The 15,174-nt window shown below is 34.0% G+C and overlaps 1 protein-coding gene across 1 annotated transcript in view; it reads right to left on the bottom strand.

Moving 5' to 3' along the window:
- Positions 1–3,151: 3,151 nt before the first annotated feature.
- Positions 3,152–15,174, bottom strand: part of LOC149410654 (putative fatty acyl-CoA reductase CG5065) — a 93,639-nt gene continuing 81,616 nt past the window's right edge. Inside the window, exons 6-14 of the mRNA XM_089648165.1 lie at positions 14,925–15,070; positions 11,214–11,323; positions 8,848–8,919; positions 8,007–8,127; positions 7,367–7,489; positions 6,406–6,525; positions 5,247–5,398; positions 5,002–5,107; positions 3,152–4,347 (exon numbers count right to left, since the gene is read on the bottom strand). Of these exons, the coding sequence (XP_089504291.1) occupies positions 4,188–4,347; positions 5,002–5,107; positions 5,247–5,398; positions 6,406–6,525; positions 7,367–7,489; positions 8,007–8,127; positions 8,848–8,919; positions 11,214–11,323; positions 14,925–15,070 (1,110 nt within the window). The 3' untranslated portion in view covers positions 3,152–4,187. The remainder of the gene's footprint in view (positions 4,348–5,001; positions 5,108–5,246; positions 5,399–6,405; positions 6,526–7,366; positions 7,490–8,006; positions 8,128–8,847; positions 8,920–11,213; positions 11,324–14,924; positions 15,071–15,174) is intronic.

The raw sequence follows: 15,174 nt of genomic DNA, 5'->3' as shown, positions 1-15,174 counted from the left end.
ATTTCTCTTTATCTAGATTATGTACTAGGGTATTTATGTTGAGCGTTTTGCGTCGGCCGTTGTCCTTCTCCGGAGTTAGAGTTTGTATTGGCAAACATTTTTATCGTAATTGTAGGTAAAAATGCACCCGAAATGATCTGTGATTGTCGTTTGTATGACTGCAGATTCTATGTTTTTTATATCTTGAATATTTGTGAACACATGATCTATGCACGAAGGTCTATAATACACGAAATACAATTTAATTCTGCCATCATATTCAGATAATTATTATCTTTGTCATAGGATGAGTAATCATTTAGAATATTGCGGTTAATGTCTCCGACAATGATGATTTTCTTATTTCTGTTCGCAATTCAAGTATATAAAAGTTTTATCGGCTATATCGGTGATTTGGTAACACTCCCGAGCACGACTTTTGTTTAATTTGGCGCTCTGCATTCGTGCTTGGGAGCAAATAAACTACATTATCGATAAAAACCTTTATTTGATACATTTATGTGTACTTAGAATTCGAAAGGCGAACACTATATGGTTTCTTTAAATTTGTAATAGAATTCCCTTCTTGTGATTGTCTAGTCAGTGTTAATGCATACACACGAAAAACTTCTGGTACTCGGGGACGGTGGTAAGTGGTACTGACTCTCGGGTGTTTGTGTTACGTCACACGATGCAGTTAGGTTGCAGTCGCGTGCAGATTATTACAGCGTGCAACTTGCAGTAGACTCACGACTGGAGATATATTATAGTTATGTATGTATGTTACCGCTTCGTAGTATTTCTGAATAGTCGTGGAAATCCCCATGAGTTAGTATTTCCAGCGTTGATAGTAATGAGAAAGTTTTGATTTAGAGTTAAAATAATAAAAAAATGTGATAGTTTATTCCAAATTTAAATTAAAAAGATAACACAAGTAAAATAACAAAACACAGAAAAGGAGTGGAAAAAAGATTGAATGTAAATTATAGGATATTTGACAGTCTCCTAACTCCAGAGGTTCTTCAGGAAGGACACCACGCAGCCATCGCAGTGATGATGGTATTTTTGGATCACTCTAAAGAGTGCATTTGTCCCAGGAAATTTTTTGTGACGCTGCAGTATCTCGGTAGGCGGTATAGTTGGCGATAACCATTTAAAAGCGTTTAAAACCACAATTGCACTAGAACCACAATTTTCACCTTTCCATACATTCATGATAACATTACTTTTCCCTTTAGTTAATTCATTGAAGATTTTTTTTAAATCTTTAAAGTGCACTTGATTTCTAATAATGCTTATACAGGGTGTGCGGAAACTCATAGTACAAGCGGGGATTATAAATCACATTTGGCGTAGATTTACTGATATCGCTTTTTGGATTTGAGCCTTCGTTTTCGAGTAAATTGAGTCCGAAGTGAAAAGTAATCGGTCGCTAGGGTATTAATATCAGCTTTATAATACATTTTAAAATACATTTTTAATCCTTTAATTTTGAAAAAAATGGAAAAAATTTTAAAAAATCGAAATGGTCAGATAGAAAAAATAAGTTTTTGGGTGCTGTAAGTGATTCTCCAGTTTCCCGCTTGTACTACGAATTTCTGGACACCGTGTACACGTACTACATTTTAACTTGATAAAAGGTACTTTAAGGATTATTCAGTATGTTGGTTCGATCCTCCACTAGATAAGTCCTGCATTGTTGCTTCAGCAACGATTTCCCAATATAATGATAAAAGCAGGTTGGATTATTGTTACAGATCTGATTAGCAAACATACAACCTTCGATATCGATAGGATGTCACTCACCAGGGCGAAAAATTCACATCATTTTTACGCCGGAGTTTGAACGTGTGATCTCTGATTAATCTTGTATGATTGTCTCTACCTAGGTAATAAATTATTGCCAATGAAAAACTTTCCTCAACCAAAATATCATATAGAATAATTTTAAAAGCTAAGCTTGCCAGCAGTATAAAGTTCTTGAATTTTCCTAAAATACGTTCATAAAACTTGCCAAAGATGACGCTATTCAGCTCAAATAATAGGAATTATAAGTTTGATAATAAGTGCTATGTTTGCGTACAAGTACTAACGATACACAGTGAAGTGATTTAAAAGTAGGTATGAGTAATTTCCGATAGATGTCGTCGAAAAGTAAAAAAATTCTATTTATCTCAACAGCATTATATGTTAAGTATATATTTGCGAACCGAAACACGACCGAAACACGAATTCGGGTTCGAGTTCAGTTCGGCTCGTGTATAGCATTATGTATTTGCCAAGCTTTTCGGTTTTTCTCTACGCCTGCCGAATCATGATTCCGCAATTTGCTTAGCACTGAAGCTAATAATTTTACAGATCTAACGTCAGGCGTAATTGATACTTTCGTTCGAAATAAATTAATATTCAAGATATTTTTCATTATTATATACTTTAACACTTACAACGTTTATTGAAAATCTAAAAGGGGTGATTCTATCGACCAAGTCAATAAGATCAATAATTTGTCCCAGAAAGGAAAAAAAACTCTGGAAGATCAGGAGAAAGGAAATAGAAATCAGTTGATTTTTTATTTTAGTAAACTTGTCGAATTCCGCTGCATGCAAAGGCGCTTTAAAAAAACAAAACTTGATTTCAACTTAAATATCGAATGGAAACCACTTTAGCGCATTTCCTAACCTTCAAACCTAACTTTTATTGAGAAAAATGGATCTTTAATGCATGTTTTACCATCTCCCACTCCATAAATAGTTATTTCTTGTAGTCATTATGTTGAAATCAAGTGCTGTTTATAATTCTTTAGCGGATTAAGCGTTGTTGGGAAGTAAGAGCTTTACAAATGCACTCATAGAGGGCAGTGCATAGAGCTTGCGTAGAAGTCCGCCAGATGGCAGCTAGTAGCCAGTAGTCGCCAGGACCAGTTAGAATGCTCCCAGACAAACTTCCTGTCTCAGATTCCATTATCCATTCTAGTTAGGTCGACTATCGAGTCACCATTGTAAACGCGAAGTATTAATATATTCCTGATTTATCACAAAGAACCAATTATTTCTAATCTCCTTCCACGACGAGTTGGAAAACTGTTTGTGGGAACACAACAAGCGTGCAGCGGAATTCGTGAAAATTAATTTTCTTTTTTCACACTCTCGATGAATAATAAAACACAAAAATGTATATTAAAAACATATTATAATTTATAAAAAAATATTGATACCGGTCAACAATATAACATGTACTTATAAGTGTATAATTTTTAAGGACAAACTCGATGTAAAAAATTCCTACATAAGACATAATTAATGCTGCCCATTGCTTTATCCATTGATTAATATATTTTTTTTAATCCACAGAAAACAGAACTGTTGAGTTCTTACTTTGTTTGCAACATCGGTTGTCGCAACAAAACTCTTTAAAAGCACATGTGAATGCATGCACTCATACTGACGTGAACGTAATCATTTCAAAGGTTGTTTAACCTATATATTTTGAGAAGACCCTAAATCATATTAAAATTATCATTATTATTGTTCCTTGATCTTAAAAAGCTATAATATCCCACTACTTGAGAAATATTTTAGAAAATCTGAGCTTAATAACATACAGAAATATTTATCATTATCAAAACATAATATAACAATTTCTTTGAGAGGTGTTTCTGGTAACTTTCCACTGACTATTTAAAACCCCAGCAGTTTAAAATCTGAGATGCATTCAGCGTATATATTGTGCAAATAGAATTATCCTCTGAAATCTCTTACTCTTTTTCATAAAGAATACATGTTGCAAAAAGATTGGTTACAATGTGCAACGGTCCATCAAAAAAAATCTATCTATTTATACAGAGGATTGTGGATTTGATTTTCAAACAAATCTACAATTTTATTCCGAGATTGATGAAATTTTTCACACTTAACCTTCAAAATAAGAGGAAGATCACTGTATTTATTAGGATTTAAGCTAGTCTAAGAATATAGAAAAAAGAAAGGCATAACTTCTCAGCGCAATATTTATACATAGTTGTATAAAATTTTGGTCAGTTAGAAATAACTTTGTTTTGTTTCCGGAAGACCTTCTAAGTTTTCGAGATTTTATAATTTTGAAAATGTTACGTTTTTATTTACATAATTTGTAGAAAGTTCCCGAATTCGTTTAAAAATAATTCCCTAAACAATAAATCTAGTTCGTAAGATGCATAAAAAGCTGGGTGGTTATATCTCCATAATGGGGACCGCGCTGGGAGTAGGAGAGTACGAGGACCTGATCTCTCCCTTGAAGATGTAGTCGTAGAGCATCCAGATATAATCGCTCATCAGCCAGAGTATCAGACCCCAGAAGGCGAGCCTGGTCAGTCGGTCCACAAAGTACATGCTGCAAAAAAAAAGTTTTTAAAAACCATTCAAAATCTTGCTGCTTCTCAAATATCACATGAATGTCGATACATTGTTCAGCAATACCAATTTGCATACAGTAGATTCCACTCAATAGAAACTGGATTACTACGCATGCTAAAAGTGTGAAATGCGCGTGTGTGTTCGCGCATTTCACACTTTTAGAAATGAGTGCCGGTTTTGCAACAACTTCATCAGATAATATGTCTTATTATGCGATTAAACAACATTTAGTTAAAGGTATCATATATTATATTGTTTTCATCCAAAAGTTTATGAGTTTTGAAGGAGAGATAAAAATAATCTAATTCTATAACCCCTTCACCTGGAGTATCGCAAGGGTCTGATGTGGGTCCACTGCTCTTTGTTTATTTTTACAAATTTTACCGATGAAATAACTCCGATATTTGGTATTTTATTACATTATAACACATTTTTATTGATCAACGGAAGAATGTATCAGCCTAATAATCTTTTACACATTTCTAAACATTATCCCAAATACAAGTGAACTGAATTTCTGGATGTTAATTTCGATGCCGATTTGAATTTACCGATAATAAGTGGGATCTCCTTCATTTGAGATAATCTAACGAATGTAACTATTAAACTAATTTCAATTAGATATACTTACACTCTCATGTGCCTCTTGTCAGCGGGCAGACTGCCTTCGGGCGCCTTGAGGATATATTTTCTGGTGGAGTAGATGCACTGCTCAAAGTAATCGTTGATGTCTAAACCTATAAGTTGGGAATTTAACACAAGATTAACGTTTGTCACAAGATAAGGCTGAATATAAAATAAGAGAAGAAACTATTTTAAATACGCATGGATGCGAAATGAATTTGATTATACAAATTTACGTGAAAAACGACTTACCAATTCCGTCGATTTTGTAGGTTTTCGTTTCCCGGGCGTTCATGAGAGGCCGAATGCCCATGATGTTGTCCGACTTGAAATCCCACTGGTTGTTGGCGTAGTACTCGAATACCTCGAACCCCTTGTTGATGCGGCGCTGCACCCTCATTAGACTGGAGGAAGAGAAAGATTAGTTGATTAGGAATAGTAAAAAATTGTTTCCTTTTTGTAGTTAGGTGGTGAGGTTTGCTGAGGGACACAACTAAAGTTATACATTTTAGAGACCTTACCGTGCCCGGAGAATCTTCAAAAAGTTCGACCCTTCACTGTGACATCGAATACTATTCGCTTATCACGAGCAGAAGCAGTATTCTAATTAAAAACAAAAGTCGCAAAACCCTACTTCAATAATTTCAGTTGGTAAAGATAACGAATCACTCAAAATAATTAATAAATCCCCACTTCTCGAAGACAATGTAATTGAAATGAATGGTAAAATAACGCGGGGGTTGGGAAGAAATACTTATAAAAGTACCTGACTGTTTATGAAAATTAACAATCATTTTTAGGTATTAATAAAACTTTTCTTAACAGTGGTTTCTCACTAGGTCTATTACTGAGAGAATCTTATTAAAAATATTTCATATATACATGAGGAAAAACATTTTTAATTTTATTGGATTTGGCGTATCAGCAAAAGTCTTTGCCCAGAGACTTATCACTCTGTCAAACATTGACTTCGTACCACTGATAGTTAATAAGAAAACCGTGATATCTAGTTATTACAACAAAATATACTGTGTATGCTAATTCATGTTAGAATTTCCCCGTAATGAAAGGAAACACGAGATCCATTGTAAAGACAGATTGCAAATGGTGTTGTGGAAGAAAAAATCGCGTTTATCAAATTGTTTCAATCGTTTCCAATCCATTGTTGATTGTAATTGCAGGCAAGTCGGTCGATTACAACACATTTATTTCATTAAATGAAAATAGGTGAGCAAAGAAAACCATAAGAAAGCCAAAAAATTATGCAAATTTTCGGCTCAACTTCTATTAAAATGTATTTTTTTGTTGCGGAAACAATTTACTCAGTTTTTTTGGCTTTCTGGAAGAATTTGCCCAAATGTATGTAGTAGGTTCAGTTGATAGAGTAGATGGTGTGATCGATTGAACTCACACTGGCTTGTTTCCTGTGAGGAAGAGAAGGGCATCCACGAAGAGAGCGGGCAGGAGGTGGAATAAGAATACGCAGATGTTGTGCACTGTCCGCGAGCTCTTCATTGATCCTCCAGGATACCTACGAATATGAACATTTGGTTTATAATAACAAGCGAAGCAGAGACGCCCACAGATTACATAGGCTGACATTGGTAATCCGGTTAAAAACGAGACTGCAGGCCGCTTTCTGAAAACTTTTAGTAAATTCGTAATAATATCGGAACAATTATTTATGTGCCTGCCGTTGTCTCAGTAATACATAATGACGAAATGCGAAAATGTTAGGATTTTTATGAACATCCGACATCGTGACAAAACATTGGTATTTTACTAAAAGTTTTTAGGATTCCTATCAATTCATTCGTTAATGGCCTGCAATCCCGTTTTAAACCGGAATACGAATAATTAGGAGAGATTCTTAATAACTTTGCCATATTTTTTTATAAGGAAGTTTTCTCCGTGTAGATCTATCCCTTCCATCTTCCTCGCATTATCCCATACCATAGGCTATTGTAACCTTTTTTCTTTTGTAATAACTGATAATAATTAACACACGAGTGAAAACCTGTTATTAGTTAAGTTATTACATAAATTTATATTTTATGATACCTTATAAAAATATTGTGAACTGCTTGTTTTCCAAACAAAAATTAAAGAATACATTTTATTTACTTCAAAAAAAGACAAACATTTCGGGTTACGAATAACCTGCATTGTCAGACATGGATTTTTAAATATTCATTTGAAAATCTTCTACTACCACCACAGTAAGCGGAAATTGTTGCTTATGTCGTGATGGAGGACTTACCCAGCCAAGGAATTGAGTTCAAGATGCCTGGGTGAGACCCACACGCGATGCCAACTCAGCCACTGACCGGTTATTATTGATCTCTAGATATAATTGATGATTGTGAACTTACCAGGCCACACCGTTGAGCGGAATCTTGTTGGTGACAATGTTTCTTCCTATGTCAATCATCTCTTGCCAAGAGACCTTCACCTCTTGGGAACTACAGACATTGTATACGGTTTTCTCGATGTCCCTGTTTAAAAGTACATAAATATTTGTAATTATATATATTAGTCACAGTTTATTAGTTATGAAAGTTCAAACGGATTGAAAACTATGGGACGAAAAAGATGGCCTTAACATGATTGATTTGTGGGTTATTATGCCGTATTGCGCTTCCTCCCTCGCCTTGGCCTTATTTTTCTCAGACAACTACGCATTTATATTTTACTCAAAAAAATTGGCGTAAGTGGTATTTCTTTCGTTCGTCGCTGGGCATAATTTATGGGAAAAATGGAACATCAATATACATGCTGCTTGGCGCCACAACCCTTGGGCCACGAGGAATATTTAAATATATGGTGACAATAATCATCGGTAACTCTGGCAGGACCTTAGGATGGGAACCTTTTTTTAAATGTGTTCACGTTAAAATTGCGAAAATTTTATTATTGTAAAGATATCTCAGTGTAGAATGTTGTTAATTCGGCTGATGATTTTCACCTTTATGTAAAAAATATATAAAATTGAGCATAGATTTGACTACTAACTTATTTCCAATGAAGTTCCACGTGCAAGCCAGCATAATATTGACCACTATGTCAACGGGAAGATAGTCGGCGTATTCGTTAGAGTTGCAGTACATAGATCTGATTACTCCCTTTCCAGCACCTAGAAACAGTTTTCAATATAAATAAGAAAAAGTATGTATTTTTGAATCCCTTCCTCAAGGAATATCTATCTATCTATTTATATAAAGAGTATCTGGGGCGGTTGGCTTGGATTTGATTTTTATGCATATCCACGGTTTTATTCCGAGATTGATGCAATTTTGCACATTTCACCTTCAAAACAAGTGGAAGGTTACTGTTTGCAGGAGATTTTGAAAATCACCCCAGTTTTGAAAATCACCCCATACAAAACATCTTTTCCATCATGATGACGTTAAAAAAAAACACAACCACTTAGGTCGTTAAATAGACGATAATTTTAATAAAATTTCAATATTAGAATAATTCTTACCGATCAGTTTAATAAATAGTCAGCATTAGAATAATTCTTACCGATCAGTTTAATAAATAGTCAACATTTGAATATGTCTTACTGTTCAGTTTAATAAATAGTTAATATTAGAATATTTCTTGCCGATCAGTTTAATAAATAGTCAATATTAGAATATTTCTAACCGATCAGTTTAATAAATAGTCAACATTAGAATATTTCTTGCCGATCAGTTTAATAAATAGTCAACATTAGAATATTTCTTGCCGATCAGTTTAATAAATAGTCAAAATTAGAATATTTCTTGCCGATCAGTTTAATAAATAGTCAACATTAGAATATTTCTAACCGATCAGTATAATAAATAGACAACATTAGAATATTTCTTACCAATCAGGAGTCCCACGGGTCCGTTAATGTTGTCAGTCCATCCTTTGAGAGGCTCTTGCCAAATGGGAATTACTGAAATAATAAGGAAATCATTTCAGTAATTAGTAAATTAGTATTAAGGAAATGTCAGGAAAATTACACACTCTTTCAATTTTCAAGATCACAAGAGGAATGTTGTTTATTTTTTTGGCGGCCTAATAATAATATTATGCATAAACTCAAGGATGTTCAATGAATTCAGTTTAAATTTCAGCACCCAACCTAAATTCACAACACATGTTCAGGCGGTTGCAATAAAATGTTAATTATTATTGCTCTGAATAAACTCGATTTTTGCGAAAATCGCACAAATGCATTTACTTATTACAAAATGCTCGAAATAATCGATAAAAAGAGTAATTGTCGAGTAATTTCTAGTGATGTAATTGGACAATTAATTTTAATTGGGATTTTGTAAACCAATTGCCGTTTTTGCAAATTGCACTTAACAATCTACATTATGTGATGGATAACGTGTGACCTGATTTGGTACAAACTAGTAAAATAAATTAGCTTGCTCTTAATCCAATTCCAAGGACAGGTTAAAGCGTAATAATATCTTCGTTGTACTATTATTGATAATTTGTATGCATACTATCTATTTGCGTAACTTACATAAATTAAATAGCAGACAGAAATGCTTTTGACCCCGTGGTTTCATCCGTGGTGTAGCTAAAGTTTAATTGAATAGCTAGGCAAATCACATCTATAAGGACTAGTTGTTTGACAGAAGTTCTGTTATTATACCGTTATGGGCAAGATACTTCCCACAACTGAAATAATAACAGAATTTTAATCAAAGTTTCACAGAACTTGAAATTAAACTTTTAAATTTGAAGAAATGTTCAAAAACTGTGAAATAACAAGTCCTTAGGACGGGTTGTTTCGGAGAATTTTAACAATTCATCAAATTTCAACATTCATTTTCAAGTTCTGTGAAAGATTTTTTGAAGTTCTGTTTTTATTTCAGTTTTTTCAAGAAACTAGCCTACAATGATATAATAACAGAACTTGAATAGGACTTTCACAGAACACGAAAATGAACGTTGAAATTTGATGAATTGTTCAAATTCTCCGAAACAACCCATCCTTAGTCTTTATGATTATGAATGAATGATTCAATTCAATTTAATTTATGATTTAAAAAACACAACTAAATTTTCATTTTTATGCTTTTGTAAATAAATTTATAAAGGATAATTACATAAATACGAAAGGTAGGTTTTAACTGTACTAGAAGCTACAGAGCATACGTTTTTCAGATACATTAATCCTAAACATCTCCCCACCACTGGCACCCCATTTTAATTAGTTTCAATGGAAAAGTTTGTAAAGTGATGTAGGTGTAAAGAATAAAAATAAAGAATAAAGTATAAATTCAAATTTTTCCACAGTCCTCCTCACTAGGGCTTCCTGTTCTGAGGCAGCCTGTAGTTTTCACAGTCCTCTTTACTAAGGTTTCTTGTTCCGAGGTGGCCTGTAGTTTTTCACAGTCCAGGAGGGGTGTAGTTTTTTAAACTTTTGTATTTAGTTTCAAGTTGTACATCGTCTTCATAATGTTTGTAAATTGGTGATCACTTTGTTCTCTCAGCCATGTTTTAACTTTTGAATATGTTAATTTGGGTTATTTTTTTGGTTTGAATGGGTAGATAGAGCATTGCATAATTTCGTGGCATAGAATTTAATATTTCTCTGTCCAAAAGATCTATTCAAACTGGGAGTAACCAGTATATTTTGCTTATTGCTCTGGTTGAGTGTTTATGTTGAGCAGTGGAGTATTCAGATCAGAATATTATCTATTTTATCGGAAGTTTTTGTACATTGTAGACTAAGAACTTTTAAAATATTTCTTCTGTCGGAGTTCTAACCGGAAATTTTAGAATTGTCTTTAGTACTCCTTTTTGGGCTATGTTGAGCCATTCTGTGTGAGTGCTCAAGGTAGACAAGGTGCTCATTGGCAAGTTAGTCCTGCAGGCTATGAGATAGATCAGTATATGCTGTAGGTGACGGAGATAACCACCGGGAACGTAGAAATGAATGCTCTCCATGATAGCTGAGTTTTCAAACCATCCACTTTTTTCTCACATTTCTGGCTACCCACGTTACAGTGACGCTGTAATCGGAATCGTCAAAGACAACTAAGTTATGGCTCATCAATCTCTTCCCGAAGTAGAATGATGAGGAGGTGTTTTACGATATCTTCGTGCCGTAACCGCTCGCTATTTAAGTTCGTGCGTTCTGTAGGGAATCTAAGACGTTGCCATGTTACGGCTTCTCACTGTAGGCTTAAATTGATATAAAATAAAGTAAACAATCGGAATAATTACCAATGGAGGGCCTGAGGATCATGCAGGGGATATCTTTCATTGCTTCGACTACGAGTCCTTCGGACAGCGCCTTGGTAAAGGCGTAGGTGTTGGGCAATGTGTCCAGAATTCTGAAAAATATAATAATTACCATTATTTCTTTTCTCATATTGGTTTCGAGCTCCTAGTATTGTTTACGCTAGTCTGGCACTAGGTAACAACAGATTATACACATAGTTCACACAAAACAACCAGTCATTAGAGATTAATCTCCATTGCTCATTGGTAAGAATAGATAGGAAGCTGCAGTATACGGTGTACACATGAGGATATCTTTACTTTATAGGAATATAATAAGTGTACCCTAAAAATAAATACGTAAAAATAATATTGCTGACGCGATACAATTGATATAAGTACAATGAGAATAAAGAGAAGAAACACCAAAGAAAAATAAAATAAAATACTAGGTTAGTGAGAGTCAATTAATTTCGACTTCATTTCAACTTCGTATTTCAGTAATCCTGATTTTAAAATATCCACAGAGTAATAAAAAAAATCATATCAAAATCGAAAGGCTATTTTAGAATTCGGAAGATAACCCAATTTTGAGGAGAAATCGCAATAAAATCAGACATTGGCACCATCAGAAGCAAGCCGAATGTGTAAGTATACTGTATGCTGATTGTTGTCCATGATAAGCAAAACAATAAAATCTGACATTGGCACTATCAGAAGCAAGCCGAATGAGTAAGTATACTAATTGTTGTCCATGATAAGCAAAACAATAAAATCTGACATTGGCACTATCAGAAGCAAGCCGATTGAGTAAGTATACTAATTTTTGTCCATGATAGGCAAAACAATAAAATCTGACATTGGCACTATCAGAAGCAAGCCAAATGAGTAAGCATACTAATTGTTGTCCATGATAGGCAAAACAATAAAATCTGACATTGGCACTATCAGAAGCAAGCCGAATGAGTAAGTATACTAATTGTTGTCCATGATAGGCAAAACAATAAAATCTGACATTGGCACTATCAGAAGCAAGCCGAATGAGTAAGTATACTAATTGTTGTCCATGATAGGCAAAACGATAAAATCTGACATTGGCACTATCAGAAGCAAGCCGAATGAGTAAGTATACTAATTACTGTCCATGATAGGCAAAACAATAAAATCTGACATTGGCACTATCAGAAGCAAGCCGAATGAGTAAGTATACTAATTGTTGTCCATGATAGGCAAAACAATAAAATCTGACATTGGCACTATCAGAAGCAAGCCGAATGAGTAAGTATACTAATTGTTGTCCATGATAGGCAAAACGATAAAATCTGACATTGGCACTATCAGAAGCAAGCCGAATGAGTAAGTATACTAATTACTGTCCATGATAGGCAAAACAATAAAATCTGACATTGGCACTATCAGAAGCAAGCCGAATGAGTAAGTATACTAATTGTTGTCCATGATAGGCAAAACAATTTAAAGATAATCCGTGATTCAATTTTTATTTGAGACCTTGTTTTTTCTTTATTTGAACTTGTTTTAGTTACGTTGTTTGTTGTATTTGAAGTGCAAAACAATTGTAATAAACATTCAATTTCAAGCAATAATAACTGCTTTTATTCGTACTTAGTAACATAGGCCTTTCTAAATAGTTTCTACACGAATAAGTAAGTAGATCATAATAGATTTATATTATGTACCTATACTATCACATCATCATTGATTTATATTTAAAACATATTATATAAAAATTACAACAAACAAGTTTAACGGTATACCCCAAGGTTCGCAATCGGGACACTAAATAAACCATTTTTAAATTTTAGTAGTTGAAATGTGAAGGACTCTCGCATAAAGATAATTTTTCCTACTGGGTATTTGGTTTCAGTCAATCACTTCTAATTGAAAACGAAAAAAAGATAAATAATGCATATTGCCAAAATCCTTGCCACATTAGGTGCAAACGGATGAAATGTGGATTGGAACAAGGAAAAAAGTGGTTTACACGACAGGTCACCAACAATATTGATAATTTTATTCTAAAGTTGATCACTGACCAAATAACATAATAAACTTTTTTAAATCGTTAGCCTTTCATAATAAAATGCTGCAAGGTTGAATGCCTACCAGGATTATCAAAATAGCATAAACATTAACTTGGTTGATATATTTCGTGGAATATGAATTATTTTGTTTGTCCTTTGTGATATTTAACAGTCAAGTGCTTCATCCTCGCTCTGGACAGGTAATATCCATACATTATGTGGAGTTACATTAGAGATACTTACATGAAAATACAAGTTTATTATATTTCATTACAATACATCGGCCAATTCTGGGAATACCGTATAAAGCTAATACCAATATTGTTGTTTCAACATGCTTCTAATGAAGGCAGGGTTTCCAATAAGAGATGCTGTATCCCGTAGAAGAGGATTAACTATTATGACATGGTGTTACTAAAACACAATGCACTCCCTCTACACATCTGCTTTAATGATGGATAGTATGAGGCTGTCGTTATGAAGCATTATTAAAATTGTTATTTACTCATAGTAGTGGAATAAACACTGCTTTATAACATAATCTGCCGCAGTACAACCCGCCGCACTACAATCCGTACTAATTAATCGTTTCTTTATGGGTTATGAGTGGGATGACTAGGGCAACACTAAGGGAAGGAGGCGAAAAGAGATTTCTATAAGAGAGCAATGGCGGTCACTCTGCTATTTTTGATGGGTGCATTGGAAACGGAAATCTCTTTTCCCCCCCTTCCTCTAGTGTTACCCTAGCCATCCCACTGATAACCCGTAAGGAATACTAACTTATATTATACTAACATAGAAAATCTATGTTGTGTTTGATTGATTGCCAAAAGTATTTTTAACGTATTGGTTGGCCTGAACTATTTCTGTTTCCCGAGGTCTACAATGATATCCGAAACGTAAGCTTAATGAGGAGGAAGGAGCGCAAAACATCTCAAGGGGAAGGCCTTTTTCTTACGAAACTTGAATTTGAATTTGAAGCCAAAATAATTGACCCAACTGAAAAATTATTTTTGTAATGAAAAGGTATAACAAATACGTAGTACTTTATTTATTTGTGTTTTTATTTAAAAAAAATATAGGTCTTCGCAGAAATTAATTTTTCATGATTTTTTTGTGAATTAATGGTATTTATTAAAAAAAATATATCTTTCTCTACATACTACTAGAATATAATGATATAAATTAATAAAATATTTAAAAAAACGTTTTTTGGGTCAATTTTTTTTAATTACACAACAAATTTGTGTTTCAACTTAAATCGGTCGTACTGTATAATTTAAATTTAATGCTGTTTTAAGAATGCATATTTTAAATTTCATTACATTTACAAAGTTGTTAGGGTCAAATTATTTTTTAAATTAATAATTCAATTGAATGAATTGTGAAATAACCCAAATACATCACATAAAATTTATTTCCACACGTCGGGAATTGAACCCGCGACCTTCAGATTGCTAGTCGATAGCCTTACCCTCGACCACGGAGGCCGTCGTTTTTTGGCCTGAAATCCAAATTTAATTTTTGTATGAAAAATGCCGCACAGCCGTTCTTCTCAATACCCCAAGAGTCGCAACTTCGGGATAGGTACCTGTATTTTTTTTCATTCTTTCTCTGCAGCAACGAGTTTGAAACCTGTCCTTATGGATAGATATTTAAATGGTTGTATTACTTGTCAGTCATGGCGGTGACTACATCATCATCCAGCCACTCCACGCACTTGATGATCTTGTGCGGATCTGCAGGTGGGGGGTAGGGCTTTTCCAATAACAGCTTCTCGTGCAGGTGGCAGTACGAGGTGGACACGTGGCAGAACAGCTGGAAGAGTACACGTGTCATAATATTAGATCAATGATTTACAGATTAGTTACAAGATAAAATACAAGAAAAGAAGCTGAACATGTTTTAAATTCTGACCAAAC

Source organism: Hesperophylax consimilis, chromosome 27 (genome assembly GCF_061612785.1).
Source record: "Hesperophylax consimilis isolate HC1 chromosome 27, BYU_Hcon_1.0, whole genome shotgun sequence".
Lineage (NCBI taxonomy): Eukaryota > Metazoa > Arthropoda > Insecta > Trichoptera > Limnephilidae > Hesperophylax > Hesperophylax consimilis.
The sequence above is the reverse complement of the archived record's forward strand: the minus strand, read 5'-3'. Positions and strand labels throughout refer to the sequence as shown.